This window comes from Pituophis catenifer, unplaced genomic scaffold (assembly GCF_029215685.1).
Source record: "Pituophis catenifer annectens isolate HBS135680 unplaced genomic scaffold, rPitCat1.0.hap2 SCAF_1, whole genome shotgun sequence".
NCBI lineage: Eukaryota > Metazoa > Chordata > Lepidosauria > Squamata > Colubridae > Pituophis > Pituophis catenifer.
In genome coordinates this window covers 309,018,361-309,039,462 of record NW_027256881.1, presented here as the reverse complement: position 1 = coordinate 309,039,462, position 21,102 = coordinate 309,018,361, and the positions used below count along the sequence as shown (strand labels likewise).

Here is a 21,102-nt window from a genome sequence, read left to right as displayed (position 1 = left end):
TCCCACAGAGAGGGCCTCCTCAGGGTGCCATCAGCCAAACAATGTAGGCTGGTGACCCCCAGGGGGAGAGCCTTCTCTGTGGGGGCACCTATCCTCTGGAATCAGCTGCCCCCAGAGATAAGGAGAATCCAAGACCTCAGTGCCTTCCGCCGTGCCCTTAAAACCCACTTTTTCCAGCAAGCCGGGCTGGCTTAGGAAGAAATTTTTTAAAATTTTTAAATGCTTAATTGGTTTGTGGTTTTTTAAATTTTGGGCCAAATTTATATAGATTTTAATTGTTTTTAATATTTATATTTCATGTTTTTAATTCTGGCTGTGCACCGCCCTGAGTCCTCAGGGAGAAGGGCGGTATATAAATTGAAAAATAAAATAAATAAAATAAATAAATAAAACAAAGCTGGCTAGGTGACTGGAGGCTAAAACATATGAAGAACGGCTGCAGGAATTGGGTATGTCTAGTTTAATGAAAAGAAGGACCAAGGGTGACATGATAGGCGTGTTCCAATATCTCAGGGGCTGCCATAAAGAAGAGGGACTTAAGCTATTCTCCAAAGCACCTGAGGGCAGGACAAGAAACAATGGGTGGAAATTAATCAAGGAGAGAAGCAACCTAGAACCAAGGAGAAATTTCCTGAGTTAGAACAATTAATCAGTGGAACAACTTGCCTCCAGAAGTTGTGAATGCTCCAACACTGGAAGTTTTTAAGAAGGTGTTGGATAACCATTTGTCTGAAGTGGTGTAGGGTTTCCTGCCTAAGCAGGGGGTTGGACTAGAAGACCTCCAAGATCCCTTCTAACTCTGTTATTCTGTTTTCTGTGTATGACAAAACACAAAACTGGTGTGGCCCCTTGGGCAGCAATAACTACAATTAAACATTTCTGTTAACTGTTCATCAGTCATGAATCAGCTTGAAAGAATTTTAGCACATTCCTCCTTACAGAACAGCCTCAGCCCAGGAATGTTGGTGGGCTTCCTCACATGAACTCTCCTTCCACAACATCTCTATAGAATGAAGGTCAGGGTTTTGACTAGACCATTCTAAAACATTGACTTTCTACCAGTTTAACATTCTTTGGTTGCTTTTTTGCATTATCATGCTTCATGACCCACTTTCTCTTGTGTTTTAGTTCACAGACAACTTCTTTTTGTAGAATTTTCTGGTACAATTCAGAATTCATAGTTCCATCAAGATCTGGGTGAGCATGGTGAGCTAAAAGAAGTAAAGAGGACAACACAACAAAGACTGAAATATCAAGGGGTCCTTGGTGCTCTTTGAGCTTGGCTGTTTTTCTTCATACATTTCATTACCCAAACTAGATAACATGATCATGATATTGATGATGATGTTACCCAGTTTGAATAATGAAACATCTTCAAGAAAACAACTAAGCTTGGAGAGCACCAAGGACTCTTCATTTCTGGCTTGCGCTACAAATATTATCCCGTCACTGACTTAAGTATCAAGCCTGGTCCAAGGGAACCTCTTCATTTAAGGAAAGGATAAGAGATTGCCCTCTTTGTGTTTCAGAGTGCTACTCTTCATAAGGAAACTGGTTGGTCCATGGGAGACAAGGGAAGCCACCAAACTCTCACTGATGGCAAAGCCTTTAAGGATACCAGGTTTGTCCAACATTACTTTCTAAACACTTTTTAAAAAATGTTAAAAGAGATCTTCCAAGAAAGAATTCTGAAAAACTACCTGGTGAAAAAAAAAAGTCATCCTAAATAGAACAAAACTTAATAACTTAAAACATTTAAAGAATATAATAAATGGCAAAAAGCTAAATTAAGAATTTAATTTTAAAAGATTTTAAACAAATCAAGGGGTCAGAAGAATTTGGAATATTAGTGCTTTTGCTAAGTTTTTTGAAATAACTAAATAAAATATATTTGTTGGACCATAAATCCAACAACAGACTATTAAGAAAGAGATGATTCGTTGAACATTTCCTGACATGAAGTCAGGAAAGCAAAGGCTCAGAATGAACAAAGATAATAAAAGTTTCTTTCAGCATATAAATAAGAAGAAAAAAGTCAAGAAAACAGTCAGTCCACTAAAGAGAAAAGATGGCAAGGTAGTAACAGGCAGTAGAGAGAAAGCAGAGCTGCTTAACTCATCCTTTGCAGCAGTCTTCATAGAAAAAGAAACTATAGCCCAACCTACCAAAAACATAACTGTAAAAGACAGACTAGAAATAAAAATTAAAATAAGCAAGAAAATGGTAAGAAAACATCTGCCTGATCTTGATGAATATAAATCACGAGGACCTGATGGATTACATCTCAGAGTGCTGAAAGAGCTGGCAGATGTTATCTCAGAACCATTGTACCATATCTGTAAAAGTCCCGGAGCACCTGGGAACTGCCAGAGGATTGGAAAAGAGCTGATGTGGTTCCCATCTTCCCCCCCCCCCAAAAAAAGGAGGGGGGGAAACCAGACCCAGGAAACTACAGACCAATTAGCCTAATACACCTGGGAAGATAGAGGAAAAAAATTATTAGAAAAAAGACCTGTGAACATTTAGAAACAAATCAAGTTATAACTAGTAGCCATCCCAGGTTTGTTAAAAACAGATCAGACTTTAAATATGAAATACCTCTATAAAATTCTGAAAATCCTTCATGGATTTTTTGCCAATACACAGAAGTCACAGCAGTTTTTGGATTTGTGAATGGATGGAGGAATTATGGGAAGAAATGAATTATGCATATAAACTTAGAAGAAGTCTGGAAATATTAAATTTGACTGTACTTGTTGCAAGGAGGATCAGGAGTCATTTTTAAAAATATTCTTATTTTTACATATATTTTCTTTTCTGTTCCTTTTTTTTCTTTCCTTTTTTGCACTTTTTATTTTTCCTTTCTATTTTCTTTTCTCTGTCTGATTTCAGTTTTTATTAACTTTTAATATTGTTAATCTTGTCAATAAAAAGCATTTTTTTAAAAAAGAAAGAAAATATCCTGATAATATGTAGTTTTCCTGGCTGTAGCACAGAAATAGCTGATCACAAACTTCCTGTGGGATTTTATTTTTAATTTTCCAGTCTGGCACAAAACACAGAGATTTCCTAGTAGTCTCCCATCTAAGAATTTATCTATTGTTAACATATATAAAATTAAACAATCTTGTTTGACTTTCTTCATGATCTGCATGGTTGCTAATGCTAATGACACATGCCAATTATTTACGTGTGTACTCTATATTCTAAGAAAACCTTCAGAGGAGCATGAAAAACTGCATCCATATTTATGTTTCTGTGTGTCCTAAAATATACAGTATTATTTACTGTTGGAAGAGAAGGATCTCTATTGTGAAGCAGCCTAACCTGCTATATTAAACCTTCTTACTTCATTGACTAGATCTGTGCAAAGCCCAAGCATGGTCTTGATTCCATCCCCACTAGATTCCACAGAGCTTGAAAAGAAGAGAACCATTTCACTTAAGTAGAGTGTGAGGGACCACCCTACTGAGGACACTCTCAGAATATTGCACTTCTGAATGTTTGCATGCAGTCCTAACATACTCCTGTGTTCCACAGAGCACTGTCTTCTCCTTTGACTTGGCTCAAAACGTCATCTGTATGCTACTAAGAATCTCATTGTTATGATCTTTAACCGGGTTAAAAGCAGTGCATTGCAGGGCAACAAATTTTGAACCAAGGTACCTCAAGTGGGCTAACTTCCAGAATGTGTCCCAAATCCAGGACCCATGACTTCCAAGGGAATGAAATTTGGGAAAGTTGTGGCTGCTTTAGTGCTATTAGCTCTGCTGCACTTGGCTTGCCATTGGTGCTGCCACCACATGATGCTCATTTTGAATATTGCATTTCCCAGCCACTCTCACAATCTCTTTCTCCCTCCTCCACCCAGCAATAGCCGTTTACCTGCCTGCTTGGAAAGGAAAGGAAGGGAAAGGAAAGGAAGGAATAGAGAAGGAGGAATAGGAAGGGTGGAAGTAAGGAGGGAGGCAGCCCCACATACTCTTCTCAGCCAATGTTGCTCCCTGTGGGCTCTCCTGATCTGCGTCATACACATGCACCTTCCCTGACCCATGCAGCATGTCATGTGCACTCCCACACACTCTCCATAGCCGTCCCCTTCTTTTGTGTCTTTCATGACCTTTGTGACTTCCCTTAGGCATCCCCATACACCCTTCTCAATCTATGCTCAATCCCCCCCCACACACACACACTGTGCTGTCCCTGAACTGCAAGGTACCTCTTGTGCACTCCCAAGCACTCCCAGGTATCTTTCCCAACCTCTGCTTGCCAAGAAGGAAGCTCTCATTGACCTGTTCGGCATCTCTTAGGAACGTTCACACTTCCTTCTCAAACCATGTGACACTTATCACACAGCCCCATATCCCTTTCCTAATTCATATCCCCCACAAACCCTTTCTCATTCCCCCACCCAGCAGCAGATACTTATCTGCCTTCTGGTCTTGAACCTGATGCTTTTTTTTCTGGCTTTCCTACTGATTTTCTCCCAGCAAACTTCCCACAATTAAAGTAAATGGGGAAGCTGACAGGAATTTTAAGGACTGAGAGAAAGGCAGGAAGGCCAGAAAGAAGGAAAAGTCAGAATAATAGGAAGAGAGGGAGAAAGGAAAGAATGAATGAAGGTGGAGGGAGACACAGTGTGAAGGAGTAAAGGAGGCAGGGAAGAAAGGTAGGAGGAGGGAGGAAAGAAAAGGAGGAAGGAGGATGGGGATGGAACAGGAATGAACAGAAAGGGAGGGAGAGAGGAAGGAAGAGAAGTATCAGAAGTTAAGGAACAGTAAGGAATGGAAAAGTGTCTGGAAAAGAGTGTTGAAGTAATAAAGGACAGGGGGAGATAAGATAGGAGGCTGCAACCAGTCATTGTAGAGAAAGCAGGACAGAAAGCTGTCTGGTCTTATTTCCTTTTTAACCAAGGGAGTTAAGATGATAACCAAAATGGCTCTTCCAACCTATTCAATGCCAGATCAACCATAAACTGAGCCGTGATGACACAGTGGTTAGAATATACTATTGCAGCCTAATTTTGCCAACTCCCAGCAGTTCGATTCTGACCGACTTAAGGTTGATTCAGCCTTCCATCCTTCTGAGGTTGGTAAAATGAAGATCCAGATTGTTGGGGGGCAATATGCTGACGCTTAGAGAGGGCTGTAAATCACTATGGAATAGTATTTATTTGTTTATGGAATTTATATTGTTGCCTATTCACACATGGAGACTCTGGGCGGCTTACAAAATATAAAACCTCATTTAAAACAATAAAACTAATAAAAAAGAATAAAATAAAGTAATAAAATAAAATAAAATCTTAAAACTGGAAGGCAAAGAGAGATGAGAGCCCTGGCACATAGAAATTCCACTTACTAAATGCTCTAATTAATAGATTAGATTAGATAAATTTCACTAACTAGATGTTCTACTCAATACATTCCAAAATTTTGAATGTGTGCTATTGTCCAGGAAATTCCTAGGTTAGAGAAGGTATATAGTTATCATATTGTCCACTCTGCTGGCTTGCTGTCTCCTGAGCTAGTTAGATTAATCTCAGGATGGTATAAATTACCCATCTTCGCCTGGGGGATTTCAGTGTTCACACTGAGGTTGCCTTGTCAGAGCTGGCTCAGAATTTCCTGCCTACAGTGATTAATTATAGATCTACCCCAGCTGGTTCCTGGCATCAGCATGTAGTGGAACACACGCTGAGTTTAGTATTTTAACCAGATGGAATTGGTGATCTGAAGACCGTGGAGCTGAATGAGACATTATTGAAATAGATTGGGTACTTGATATTATCAGCCTTAAATGCCCTTTTATTTCTGGTGGAGCCAGATCATCACTTTGGTTTACTAGGGAGCTGAGAGTGATATCTTTATGAGTTCTGTTGTGGATGGGAACTTTGGAGACTCCTCCCTAGTTGTTCTGCTCCTTGCTGGTTGTGCCAGAAGATTTAGCTGGAGGACACTCAGTGCATTGACAAACTTGATATGTTTTTTTTTTAATTTGATTTATATGCCGCCCTTCTCCAGAGACTCAGGGCGGCTAACAATGCGTTAAGCAATAGCCTTCATACTTTTGTATATTTATACAAAGTCAGCTTATTGCCCCCACAAACTGGGTCCTCAATTTACCTACCTTAGAAAGGATGGAAGGCTGAGTCAACCTTGAGCCTGATGAGATTTGAACTAACAGTAATTGCAGACAGCTGGTGTTAATCACAATGCTATCAGTCTGCTGAGCCACCAGGCCATATGTTGACATGAAACATATAAATTGGTAAGATTAGGTCAGGCTTATGTCTAAACCATTCAGCTCTGAAGTTAGGGAGGGAAAGATTCAACTTTAAATGGCTGCAAATTTATATTGGGCTATAAGACCTTCAGCAGATCTGCCGTGTTGCATAAATACCATATGGTAGCTCTGTCCAAATAACACATTTGCCTTACACCACCTGCTCTGCCTGCCTACCCAGAAACGAATTAGAGAGAAACAGCAACAGGAAAAGCCAGGCTCTCAGTTATGGAGCTCATTGCCATAGTCCTGGTAGACACTGAACACAGCTTCCTTCCTAACCCTGATTGGCTGCAGGGGCAACTAAATCACACCAGGCTTTGAAGTCAGTCCTCCTGCAAGTGGTTATAACAGATAATGATTGTAAATGACAAAAAAAAAAAATTCTTGGCAGAACCTCTTGCACCTGAGTTCTGAATATATTGACAGACGCTACAGCAAACATTGCTGTTCCTATTTGGGAGCACTGTTTGCATCCCTGGTGTCAGCTGTCTTGTTTTCCAGTCCTTGCCAGCCCTCCCAGCATGCAAGGAAAATGCTCATACATGTGTTCCTTTTCTCTCCCTTCTTGGCAACCTTGTGAAAGGTTTGTTATGGAAAAGGATGTCTATCTCTTCTGCAGCTATTTTTCTCCTTCATTAAAAGGCTTGCTTTTCCTACAAGGAGGTTGGATGTATTTTTTTCTTCTGAGGATCCCATTTGTGAACACTGGCCAAATGGTGAGAGCTGGGAGGGAGTCTTCTCCCTTCTGTCAAGTGATGCTGGGAAGATACTGTATGGTGGAAACTGAAGGAGAAAGGGCATCCCTGGAAGGAAGGCAGCCAGAATGTGTGTGTGTGTGTGTGTGTGTGTGTGTGTGTGTGTGTGTGTGAGAGAGAGAGAGAGAGAGAGTGAGAGTGAGAGTGAGAGAGAGAGAGAGAGGTGGTATTCAGCAGGTTCTGACCAGTTTTGGAGAACCAGTAAAAAGTTTGAGTAGTTCGGAGAACCAGTAAATACTGTTGTGACCCAGGCCCACATAGTTGATATTAAATGCAAACAGTTCAAAAAAACAAACAGATTTTATTAAAACAGCTGAGAATTAACTCATTTTCAGCGTATTCTAAATGAAATGAAAACAAAGTCCTTAAAACACCAGTCTTTAGTTGGGATAATTAGGCAAACTGCCAAAGGCTTTTCTTGGCAACAGTTCAGGAACAGAAGATATAACTACAGCCAAACAAGAAGAAATTCTCTCAACAGTTGTTTCCCGGCAAAGAGACCAAGAGCCGTTGCTGGTCTTTTAAGCCTTATGGGAGGGGCCAATCATCTCTTGGCCCTACTCCCGAGTTGTCCTCTCTGCTTTAGCTGCTCCTGCCTCCTGGCAGCTTTTCTCATATGTGCACAGGAACAGGCTCCTCCTGTTCCTCTGCTTCTCTACTGTCAGCCTCTGGAGGCTCCAAAGTCCGCACATCACTCCCTGAGGGCCCTGGCCCCATCTCTGCCTCTGACGGGCCTCATCCGGGCCTTCCCCAGCCTTCAGGACTGGCCCATGTTCTTCCTCAGCCTCATCACTGTCCGACTCTGCTGCCAGCTCCGCAGGCTGCTGGCGGACGACAACAAATACCATCTCTGACTGGCCCTGCCCCCATCTATTCTCTGCCTCCCGAGTCCCAGCTGATCAGGAGAAAATGGAGATTTTACAGTATCCTTCCCCTGGAGCAGGAAGGGAATGAAGTATCCTTGCCCTGGGGTGGGGAGGGAATGGAGATTTTACAGTATCCTTCCCCTGCCATGCCCAGCAAGCCACACCACAGAACCGGTAGTAAAAATGTTTGAATCCCACCACTGATGTGTAGGAATATACAGGAGATTCCCCCCCAACACTTTTTGGACTTCCTTTTGAAGTCCTGAATCCTGAAGCATGGATCAGTGCAGCTTTTCTAGAACAAAAATACAGTATTTTACAGTACTGTTATGAAATCTGGTTCAAGGACTGTCTTTCCAAATGGAGCTTGGGCCATTCCCTGAGACTCTGGCTCACGACTCAACGGAAGACCTGGTGGCCGCCTGGGATAGGGCGGCCGCTGGTGCTTTAGATTGGGTTGTGCCTTTACGGCCTCTGACCTGGCGCCGAATCGGCCCAGCTCCTTGGTTCTCCGAGGAGCTGAGGGAGATGAAGCACCGGAAAAAATGCCTAGAGAGTAGTTGGAGAGCTAGTCATTCTGGATCTGACCGAGCACTAGTGAGGTCTTATATCAAGACCTACTTAATGGCGATAAAAGCGGTGAAGTATAACTACTTTTCTGCTCTTATCGCATCGGCAGATAATCGCCCAGCTGCCCTGTTTAGGGTGACCAGCTCCCTTCTCCATCTGGGAGTGTGGGAAGAGCCCTTGCAAGGGTGTGCTGAGGATTTTGCGTATTATCTGCATGATAAAATCGCTCAAATTCGGGACGGCTTGGACTCTGACTGGGTGGGTTCAGGCGAGGTGTCTGAGGCGGGTCTTGAGACTGTTATCTGGGAGGAGTTTGATCCTGTGACTCCCGAGGACATGGACAGGATGCTGGGGAGGTTGAACGCAACCACATGTTTATTGGACCCATCTCCCTCCTGGCTGGTGCTGGCTACCTGGGAGGTTACACGAGGCTGGCTCCAGAGGATTATAAATGCTTCTTTGAGTGAGGGCTTCTTACCTCCCGCCTTGAAAGAGGCGGTGGTGAGGCCCCTCCTCAAGAAGCCTTCTCTGGATCTGGCTGTTTTGGCAAATTATCGTCCTGTCTCCAATCTTCGCTTTGTGATGAAGGTTGTCAAGAGTGTGGTTGCGCGACAGCTCCCACAGTACCTGGATGAAACTGTCTATCTGGATCCATTCCAGTCCAGCTTCAGGCCTGGGTACAGCACGGAAACGGCATTGGTCACATTGGTCGATGATCTCTGGAGGGCTCAGGACAGGAGATGTTCCTCTGTCCTGGTCCTATTAGATCTCTCAGCGGCTTTTGATACCATCGACCATGGTATCATGCTGCACCGGCTGGAGGGGTTGGGAGTGGGAGGCACCGTTCTACGGTGGTTCTCCTCTTATCTCTCCGACCGGTCGCAGTCTGTGTTGGCTGGGGGGCAGAGGTCGACCTCGAGGCACTTTGTTTGTGGGGTACCGCAAGGGTCGGTCCTCTCGCCTCTCCTGTTCAACATTTATGTGAAGCCGCTGGGTGAGATCATCCATGGATTTGGGGTGCGGTGCCGTCTGTATGCTGATGATACTCAGCTGTACATCTCCACCCCAGACCACCCCAACGATGCCCTTGAAGTGATGTCCCAGTGCCTGGAAGCTGTGCGGGTCTGGATAGGGAGGAACAGGCTCCAACTCAACCCCTCCAAGACCAAGTGGCTGTGGCTGCCGGTGTCCCGATATAGCCAGCTAGTGCCATCGCTGGCTGTTGGGGTGAGTCATTGGCCCCCACGGAGAGGGCTCGTAACTTGGGCATCCTCCTGGATGCACGGCTGTCTTTAGAAGAGAATATGATGGCCGTGGCCAGGGGGGCTTTCTATCAGGTTCACCTGATACGCCAGTTGCGTCCCTTTCTGGATCGGGACTCCTTATGCACGGTCACTCACACCCTTGTCACCTCTCACCTGGACTACTGCAATGCTCTCTACATGGGGCTCCCCTTGAGGAGCACCCGGAGGCTCCAGCTGGTCCAGAATGCAGCCGTGCGAGTAATTATGGGGGCAACATGGTGCTCCCATGTAACACTTCTCCTGCGCGAGCTGCACTGGCTCCTGGTGGTCTTCCGGATGCGCTTCAAGGTATTGGTTCTCATCTTTAAAGCACTCCATGGCTTAGGGCCCGGGTTTAGGGCTTACAAGACCACCTTCTGCCACCGATAACCTCCCACCGGCCAATCCGCTCCCACAGAGAGGGTCTCCTCAGGGTGCCATCGGTCAAGCAATGTCGACTGACAACCCCCAGGGGGAGAGCCTTCTCTGTGGGGGGCACCCGCCCTCTGGAACAAGCTACCCCTAGGAATACAACTGATCCCAGTCCTCCGTACTTTCCATCGAGCTTTGAAGATCTTCCTATTTCAGCAAGCCGGGCTGGCTTAAAATTTTAATGGGTTATTTTATGGGTAAAGGGTTTTAAATTTTGGGAAGCCAATTTGATTTAATTCTGTTTTAATTTATTTTAATTTTTATATTGCATGTATTTTAATCTTGGCTGTTCACCGCCCTGAGTCCTTCGGGAGAAGGGCGGTATACAAATTTAATAAACCTTAACCTTAACCTTTCCTGGAAAAAATATGGGTTGGCTTAGCTTGTGGTTGTATGTGTTGTGGTAAATCTAGCCATTGTCTTAGTATCTTATTCACGCCAGGCCACCATGTAGTATTTTTAAAGAGCATTTCACACAAGTACAACCATTGCAATTTGTTAACCCAGACTCTACTTTCTGATTGAAGTTTTATATCTTTGCAATTTGTCTCTTATATAAGTCTATAGTGTTCATGTCTCTTGTTCAATGTCATCTGTTCAGTTTTTTTCCTCCATCCTTTAAACAATCTAGAATTTAATTTTGCCAAATAAACTCTTTTCTGACCTTATTCATAGGCTATGCTTTTTCAGAGTTTCAAATGAGAGTAGAACTCAGGGATTTCAAAAGGTTTCAACTTACCAAAAGAAGAATATATTTGAAGTTCAAGGTTGAACTATGGGGTCTTTGGTGTTCTCTGAGCTTGGTTGTTTTCTTGCAGACATTTCATTACCAAATTGGGTAAGATCAGTGCTAGTTTGGTAATGAAACGTCTGTGAGAAAAGAGCTCAGAGAGCATCAAGGACACTGCAGTTTTAACTTCCTGCCTTTCTCTCTTGTGCTTACATTGTAGTTCCCCATTAATATTAGTAGTTCCTCATTAATATTAGTAAATAATACTAATGACCAGGATTAATTTATCCTACATTATCTGAAGGCAAGCTCTTTGACAAAGGCTCTAACAATGGGAAAAGCAGAAGGAAAGAGAAGAAGGCTACCACCCAAAAGGTAGAGAGACTTTGTTACAGTGATGATGAATGCACTTTTTGGAGACTTGAAAGACCAGATTGAGAAAAGAGCCTTGGTAGTACGGTGGTCTAAGGCACCCTGTTATTAAGCTGGTTATTAAGACCAGCTGCCTGCAATTACTGCAGGTTCAAATCTCGCCAAAGCTCAAGGTTGACTCAGCCTTCCATCCTTTCTAAGGTAGGTAAATTGAGGACCCAGTTGTGGGAGCAATAAGCTGACTTTGTATAAATATACAAAAGGATGAAGGCTATTGCTGAGCACATTGTAAGCCGCCCTGAGTCTCCGGAGAAGGGCGGCATATAAATCAAATTTTTTTTAAAAAGAAAAGAAAAGAAAATCTATCTGTGTGGTTGGTAGGAGTTGAAAACAACTTGATGGTGCATAAGCAATCAATCAATCAATCAATCAATCATACTGACTAACATGGATCCTCTGAATCAAGCTTAGGATAACATTTGAAATTCCTTTAAAAAGTGGCAGAAATGAAATGCCTCTCAACACCTGTCCTTTAGTATTATCAGGAAAATATGTTTATGAAATCTTTCACCTAGGTCTTTTTAATTAAAGAATGATTCACACATATATTTTCTTATGTAAAGTTATATTCTGACCATCCTTTTATCTGACTAATCTAGTCGACAATGTTTGCTAATTCAAAAATATACAAAGACCCAAAGTCGTCTCCCAAAGGATAAGATATGTTTCTTTATCAAAAGGAAACCTTCAGTTTGACTCCAAACAAATTTATCTAACTTCTGTGGGATTCAGCCTCTTTGTAGCTTTGCGTAACATTCTAGTACTAGGTAAGAAAAGTCTTACACTTTTCTCAGCTGTGAGAAAAAGGTGTAAAGTTCATATTTTACTACAGAACAGGTTGCAGTTACTTTTGCTTCATTGTGACTCTTTAAACATGTACCATACTGAACAGAGGAACATGTAATGAAAATACAACTTTTTCAGAAACTTTTGAAGATGCTATGTGATTTCTGTTATAAGAAACTCATGGTGCAATTGTAGGAATTGCTGGAAAAGAACATCTGTGTGATTGATGGTTCAGACATTCCTTCAGTTGTGTAGTCACGGGTATGCATGAGATCAAAATGAGTGAGGATGGTGGTTAATTAGCCTTGAATTTTTAAAAATCCAATCATCCTTTCCTTCTCCACACCTACAGAGTCAAACATTTCGTTATATCTTGCTACCTAAATAATAAGTAACTGTATTATAGTTTTAGATCAGTTTTTATCTAATTATCTATATTTTCCTATTCACAGGGTACTTGTGGGCATATCATTTATTATATGCAGGAGAGTGAGACTATCAGAAGACTATTTTGAAAGCACCATGCTAGACTGACAGCAGACTTAAAAAAAAAACATTCTGTGCCCCGTTTTTCATTTATAGACTTAATTGAAATCAATGAGCAACTCACAGATAAATGCATAGTAGGGTCACAAACTCATCACCTGCAATCTCAAACTACTACAAAACACCACCCTGAAACTACTTTAAAATCAGTGTCATAAACATTTGATTGATAATGGTAAACATTGATACCCACCAGAAGAATAATGGAAGGAAGAGCATTTTACATGTGTTTTAGAATTAAAATGGAAACAACAACAAAGACAACAATTGGTGTATCCCAAACAGCATTCTGTGTGAGGAAGGAACCAGGCCTTACCATGCAGTAGTGCATCAGGAGGAGAAAATCTGCCAGCATGCCACAGCGATTAAATTCAGCATAGAAACTAAATTCCCTTTGGAAGGCGTGAAGATTATCCAGCTCATCTTTCTCTGCCAAATGGGCAGGTTTTCTCTAGGCTTCAATCTTTCACCAGTAGTCAAAGCCTTAGCATGCATCCTACTTCAGTCAGTGGGAGGAATATTTCCTCCAGCTTTGCAATGCCATTTCTCATCAGCCTGGAGAAGTTCTTCATTCCTCTGCTGGCATCAGAGAGACTCCAAGAGAAATAGATAAAGATGGGGAAGGGGGGAGGGGGGGAGAAAAGGTAAGAGAGAAAAAGGATCTTAGTAATGTATATTGAGGCACTGTCAGCTCTCTGAAAAGTAAAGAGGCATTCTATTTTCATACTCTGAGCAATCCAATTTTATCCATTTTACCTGCAGAGAGGCAATTATTTTGTAATGAACAAACATTCACAATTCCCACTTGGCACACATTGTGCAAATACAATTCAGTTTTGTATCACCAATGAATATTCTCCCAGCCATCAACAAAGAAAAGGAAAGATACTTCTAAACTTGCCCTTGCTTAGGCAGTCAAAATTGTATATTGGTATTGGAAAGCAGCTGGGGAAAAGAGGCATAATGCTCAGTAAAATCTTCCTTGAAAGAGAAAAAAGACTACAATTCATGTATCGCAACCGCACTAGATGAGGATCTAATTCTGATTTCAAAAGGGTTAGGTGTCAAAAATAGGAGTGGGGGGAAGGACATCTGGGGATGGGCGGATTCTTTGAGCTGCTCTCTTCCCATTACTAGTAACGTTGACTTTCCCAGATCTTTCTGTAGAGCTTGTTAACTGATTGTGGTTGCTGAACAATTAATTTCACCACAGTCAGAATATCACTAAGAAGAGGAAGATGCCAAGTGTATAAGAGAGGCTTCTTTCTCTGATCTTCAACTGTAAAGATGTATTAATGTTAATTGCCTTTCTGCCTGGTGTTTGTATATCTCTGTGCCTGTCTTAAGAATAAAAGAATTTTGACATTCATATAACTTAATACATGCATACCCAATCCCCTTGCATCTAATTATTCCTGCAGTAGGCCCAGCTAAGAAGCCCTTGTGAGGTTAGGCAAATAGTAAAGCTGCTGCCATTCAACTCAAGTTCTTCAGTATTCATCAGTTTCCATATAGTTGATTCTAATTTTACAGTTAGAACCCCATCCTTATAGATGTAGGTTTGGTATCTTGTGATTAACCTGCATTTTGAGGCTGCTTAATCAAACTAATTCTTCCTATTTATTCTCTCAAGTTGTGAAATAACATTTTTTTTGTTCCAGTCTCAGATCCTGTAACTGTTGTCTCCTCTTTTATTGTACCAAGTGTCCAGTGCCTACTAGATACTTAATTCTCATTAATATATAACCTTCTCTTTTTGATGTCTAAATTAAACAAGGTTTAGAGGGGGAGAAAGAGGTTGCAGGATTATAAAACTTGCCCAGTGAAATCAACGCCTTCATCAGTCAAATTTTGAGGCCTACCACTTGGTCTCATTGTGGGAGACTGGTACTGTGCTGGAACTGTAAGTGGGTTGGGACAATTTCAATAACCATGAAGCTGTTTGTTTCGATCCTGGCACTTCCTTTAATGTTCTTCAGCCTTGGTATCCATCCTGCAAATTCTAAATTTCAACACAAGAATTTCAGAAAACATGTGCAGATGGATGGGGGGGGGCAGGGGGGACGGCACACAGTATTAAATTTGCAAAGGCAAATACATAGTGTGCATTTTAAGCATAGAAATGTGCATTCCCCTCTGTAACTCACTACGGCATTTGTCAATAGCAACCCATTATTTAAATGGTAAACTGGGTCAGGATTACAATTACAGGGGGAAGATCTCAACCTCTAATGATTAAATTGTTCCTGTCATCAAAAATGGAGCCTGCTGTTCTCTGCAGAAATGGATCATTTAAAATGTTAAGAAATGTCCTCTTAAAAAAGTAAAGAAAAACTACTAATATTAGTTGTAGGTTGGATATACTTCGTCTGAAACTTTTAATTGTGGCTCATATTTCATTATGAAGCCATTTCCTTGATAAAAGATAATAGAAGAACTTACTTTTAGATAGAACAGGACCCCTGCTTTACCTAAATGAGTATTGCCTAACATTACTGTGGTTGTTTAGAATCTCTGGTATAAAGCCTGTAGTTGGGGATGTATAGGACTTTTTTTTCCCCTTCCTCATTGCTTGTATAATTCACTGACACTTGACCTTTAGATTGCTTTCTGCCTGCAATTGCCCTTTTTTCTGTTCAACCATACTTTCATCTGGTGTATCTGGACTCTTGTGCCATATTTGTATGGCAGACTAAGCTGAAAAGCTCAGTAATTAGCATTTGTCACACATCTCCCTCAATTACATATGAATTTAGAATGTTCTGTGCCTTGTTGTGAACTTAAACTAGTTACTATCTGAGATTTATGGAAACTGAATTGTATAATCTTGGGAAATCTTGGATATGATGGAGGCATTGAGCCAATGACATTGATACATCAGTATCTTGTATCCTTCTAAATACAAGGGGGAAGTAGAAAGTATATTCAGAGTTAAGTATTTACCCTTTGTTCCTTTTATCACTGTCTGTTCTTTGTCTAGTACAGGGGTGTCAAACTCGATTTCATTGAGGGCCGCATCAGGGTTGTGTTTGACCTTGGGGGGGGGCATGGCCAGGGTGGGTGTGGCCAGCTCAATATCACTCATATTGGTGCCTGTGGTGGCTTGAGCACTCTGCCAGCGATAATGGGCTCCTGAGCTCCGTTTTTGGCTGCAATGGCCTCCTGCAACCCTCTGCCAGTAAAAATGGAGCTTGGAAGGGCCTCATGCAGCCTTCCTGAGTTCCATTTTCACTGGCAGAAGTTGCAGGAGGCCATCACAGCAAAAAATGGAGCTTGGGAGCCCGTTATCACTGGCAGAGGCACCGCGGGCCGATCCTTCACTGTTTCCAGGGTGGCCCCATGGGCAGGATTTAAGCACTCTGTGGGCCGGATCTGGCCCCCGGGCCTTGCATTTGACATCCCTGGTCTAGCAGATTGTTAATCCATGGTCACTTCTTTTTACCTTACTTCTTAAGCAAATGGAGTACATGACTTAGATTTTTTTCCTGATAGGAAGTAGTTATCTAGGCTCTGGACTTTGCCTATAATGTGTTCTCTCAAATAAATAACTTGTTATACTCATAAATCCTGTCTCAGTAATTATTCATGAGATCATATTCCCATACTTTCAGGAACATTCCCACATTGCAGAACACTTCAATCTCCAATAGTGTAAAGGTGACAATTCCTAGAACCCTGAAAAATAGTTTTATTTATTTATAATAATAAACAAGCTGACACTTCCTTTGCCCCAAACAACTTTAAGTCACTGTTTTAATGACTCTCCCTCAATGAATCTTTGGGGGAGGAACATTTATTTTCCCACAATGCTTTGGGAGGTAATTAAAATGGCACCTGCAGGCTTTCCAGGGAAAAGACTGCAGTGCTGCTTCGTGACAGTGTTTTAATATTCTGGTTGCCAGGCAAGCCAACAGGTCTCACAATTTTAGGAACCAATCAAAGGAGGCATTTTGTCCAGGGTCCTCACTGACAAACTGAAGCCAATTCTATTGGGAAACACTGACAGTAAGCATCCTTTAGCCTTCCACTCAGAACTGATGTTTCAGCAAAATGTTTTCTGCATTTTCTACATTTCTGCTGTTCTATTTTAGCCAGAGTCTTATATGGTATGGGGGGGGGGAGGAGAGATTGGGGGAGTAATCCAGTTTTGTTTTCATCCACATATTGCAGTCTTAATTTCAATTCAAGATGTTTCTTTTTTTATAGCTTGAATTTGACTGCCTACTTTGCAGTCCTTTATAAAAATAACTTCTCAGCTTACCCCCACACTCTGTATCCCTGACTCAGAATCTGTGTTTGTAAAAATACCACACGCTGCAGTATATAAAAGAGTATCTAAATACCTTCTCACAAATGTGACAATTTTTTATTCAAAAACAGAGCTGTAATCTGTCTCTAAGCTCAAGGCATCTCTTGGGGTTGAGACAGTGGAGATAAAATGAAGGGAAAACCCCTTTAGGAAATATTGGGTTCTCATAGAAAAGGACAGGATATAAATGAAAATAATCAATGGGATTTGTGAGTTGCTTTGTATTTGTGTTCCCAAAAAGGTGCTTTGAAGCACAGAAGGGTACAAATGTAGCCCTTTTGCAATATTTCAATACAACAGCATCATTTTTCAGAATCACATAAAACTTCTTGAAAGACATTGCTGTGTTTTAACAAAGCTTTCAAAAATAGCCCCATATACAGTGTATGGGAATTATCTAATATTGCACAAAGAATTGAATTATCATCACTGTGCAGAATAAATATCTCCAGGCTATCTCTGTCATCAAGTGTGGTTATAACTGAAGAGCCAGTCTCAAAAAATGGAAATGGTTTTATACCATGGCATCCCTTAGACTTTTAAAATCAGACCAATCTTTATCTTCAAATTGTGAATCAGATATTTCAGGAGAAAATAGAGATTCATCCAGAACCAAGCACATATAACAAAAATCATCTTCCAAAATTTTCCTTTCAGACAATTATTCAGCCAGCCTTTTAATTCTAATCAGTTCAATTAACCATTTCCCCACCATCTAGACTGTGTTGTTTAGATATTAGTCTCCATATTTATACCAAAATTTCGATGCCTTCTTTTAAGAAATTCTTCTGTGCGGTTAAATCAATTCTGATTTTTATAAATGACTTACTGAATGGAGTGAAATTTGTGTTAAATTGGCACTAAACTAAGGAGGTTGTCTAACATCTTAGCGAATCAAAGCATAATTCAAAATGACATTGACAGACAGTCCAAATACCACAGGATGATGTTTAACTATAACAAATATAAAGAGATATATCATGGCTGGGAAAATCAAATGCACAGGTTCAGGTTTGGCATGAGTAAGTTAGAAGAATATAGACATCCCAGTGGACCATTAGCAGTATATGAGCAAAAATTTGGTATCGTGTTTTCCCGAAAATAAGACTCTCTTATATTTTTTTGAACCCCGAAATAAGTGCTTGGCCTTATTTTTATTATTATTATTATTTTGGGGCACATAGGGCAAGACGGGGCTCCTCTTGCCATCTTGCCTGATTTCCAGCTCACCATTTCCAGAGGAAATGGTGGGGACCAGCTGCGCATGCATTTAAATACTTCTGGGTAGGGCTTATTTTCAGGGTGTGTCTGTGTGTGTTATTTTAGTGCATGCGCTCAAAAGCCCAATAGGGCTTATTATCAGGGGACGTCTTATTTTAGGGGAAACAGGGTACCTCAGTTGTACTTGAAGTATTGTGTTCAGTTCTTGGGACCACGGTTTAAAAGGAAAAAAAACTGGAGCAGATTTAGAGAATTAGAATAATCAGAGCAGAAGTCCTATGAAGAATCATCAACAGAATTGTGTATGTTTGGTTAAAAAGAAGAGCAAAGCAGGAGATGTCCTCAGTTTAATGACCTAAATGATTGGTACAGGAAAGAGGAAAACTATTTTTCTAGGGTAAAGGATCAATAGATTAAATTTAAAAGAAAGGCCGAACATTAAAAAGAATTTCCTAACAATCATTTTGTTATGTGATGGATATCCTATTTAGAGGTTTTCAAATGGCAGCTGGGGATGATTTAGTAGATTCTTTTATTGAACAAAAGGATGGATTTGGCAACTTATATGATTGTTTCCTATTATAAGATTCTTCATTGTGTTATTGGTTATGTCCATGCCTCCTAGAACTGATAACAGCAAATCATCAAAACATAGGCCAATTTTTCAAAATATTAAAGAAAGACTTGTTGGCTTAACTGAGATTCTTTCTTTAATATTTAATATCTTCTCATCGTTCCCACCACCCGTCGCCTTCCACTTATGACTGTACGACTGTAATTTTGTTGCTTGTATCATTTGTACTCTATGACTATCATTAAGTGTTATACCTTATGATTCTTGATGAACGTATCTTTTCTTTTATGTACACTGAGAGCATATGCACCAAGACAAATTCCTTGTGTGTTCAATCACACTTGGCCAATAAAAAATTCTATTCTATTCTTCTATTCTAAAAACTAAACTTTGTAGAAGAAGCAGAAAACTTGCTCCAGATGACAGATTTTATTGCAATTGAGAATTAAGTGATAGGTTTTTTAAAAAAAAAAAAATTAAAAAGAAAACCAGCTAGATGAATCAAGGAAGAGAAATATTGTTTTTAATGAGAAAAAAAATTAGCCCACAATAATAAATTTGAGGACTTGGAAATAAAATATGAGAGAGTCATATTTGTTCTTCACTGATGATGAAGCAATGGAACCAGATTTGCTGCCAGGTATGCATTCAGCTAAAATTTGCATTGAAATCCTCTCTGATGAGCATTCCTGCCTATTTTCAAAAAGGATTGAACACAAAATACTTTACATTGATAAGTATATATGAATTATCCAAAGTAGATGCTACTTCAGCAGAATAGATTTATGAGAAGAAAATCAAATGCAAGTCTGAAGTGAAAAAAAAAAAGCTGAGAAAGGATTCTAGAAGAAGGAGAAGCAAAGAAGTTTGCAGATGATTACGCCATAAAGTAGAAAGAGATTTCTCTAGTACTAGACAAAAAAAATAAATAAATCCTGCATTTCCCCCTATCAGATCTCACTCAGTTTAATTAAAAGGCCTTTGCTCTTGAAATTTTCACAGTGGAGAGTGATCTTGGACTTACTTCAATGCTTGGGTCTGAATGGCATGTCTTTCATTATATAATAATATCTCCAGCAATTTGCATCTTCCCCGCCTTCTCCCAATTCAGTGAAATCTTAAATAATTTTTTTCTAAAGGAATTCCTCCTGGAATTTTTTTCCAGGCTGAGTACCAAGGACAGCCAGAGAAGCTATGTAGTAGCAGAATAATGTGGAACTGCAATAGCATGGTAAAATAAGCTAAAATATTAGTAAAAGAAAAAGAATTTCTGATCTGCTTTGAAAATAAGGCCCCAAAAAAGGGACTTTTCCAAAAAAAGAAAGAAAGAAAACTTCTGAGAAATGGCAAAGCAGACTTTGGGCCCTCATTAGCTTTAGCACTTCCAATGGCTATAATTGCTGGCAAGAAAACACTAGTTAAAAATGTCACTGTATCCATTATACTGTATTTCTGGGTGAAATACAATGTGAATAAATGATTAAAATATTCAACATTAAATTAAAGCTGGACTATAATACCAATGGACAAGAATATTTCTTTCATTATCTTAACATTTCTATAATTTTCTAATTAAAGTCAAACCAACTAACAACCAACTCTGGGCAGCGTAATTTTCCAAGAAGCTAGAAAGTTACTCCATAGTTTAAAAATTACTGTCTATAGGAAATGTATATACCCTATGTACTTTTCAGCAAGTTAACATTGTAATGTCCTATACAGTTCAATGGCTGCTTTATTGAAAAAAAAGTTTAGCTCAGTCTCCCAAAAATATAGGAAAAAGGAGATTGGCTCTAGAGAGAACTTGGATACACCAGCAATTTTTGAAGAAAGTTACTGATATACAGTATCATTTGTGAAATTCCACTCTCAAGCCATCTGTTATACTATAATATTAGTATTATATTATAATGTAATATAAACTATGGAAAAAGCAAATAATTCTATATGTTTTACTGCAATTGACAGATAGTAGATTGAACTGAAATATTTGCAAAGCGGTTCTGACCTATTTAATTTTTATTTATCATCTAAATCAACTGTGTTTTAATGACATTTACTGAACCGCCACATTTAAAATTGTTTCAGGATGCTGCAGATAAATTACTTGTAAAAACACCTGAAATTTTGAGAGTTTTCTCTGCATATCTCCTTCAGCTCACCAACCAATCCAGGTTCTGCTGATTTGTATTTCATTCTATTTCTGCAATGTTTCAACACATTGTCTGTACTACTTATGACTAAACCTGTTTCTGACCTGGAATGCTCCCTCAGCGGTGATCTGGGATGTTAAATTACCATTAAAATTAC

The 21,102-nt window shown here is 40.3% G+C and overlaps 1 protein-coding gene across 1 annotated transcript in view; it reads right to left on the bottom strand.

Annotated features, from left to right (window-relative positions):
• TUNAR (transmembrane neural differentiation associated intracellular calcium regulator) overlaps positions 1 to 13,067 on the bottom strand; it is a 38,756-nt gene extending 25,689 nt beyond the window's left edge. Inside the window, exon 1 of the mRNA XM_070931542.1 lies at positions 13,005 to 13,067. Coding sequence (XP_070787643.1) covers positions 13,005 to 13,043 — 39 coding nt within the window. The 5' untranslated portion in view covers positions 13,044 to 13,067. The remainder of the gene's footprint in view (positions 1 to 13,004) is intronic.
• Positions 13,068 to 21,102: the final 8,035 nt, after the last annotated feature.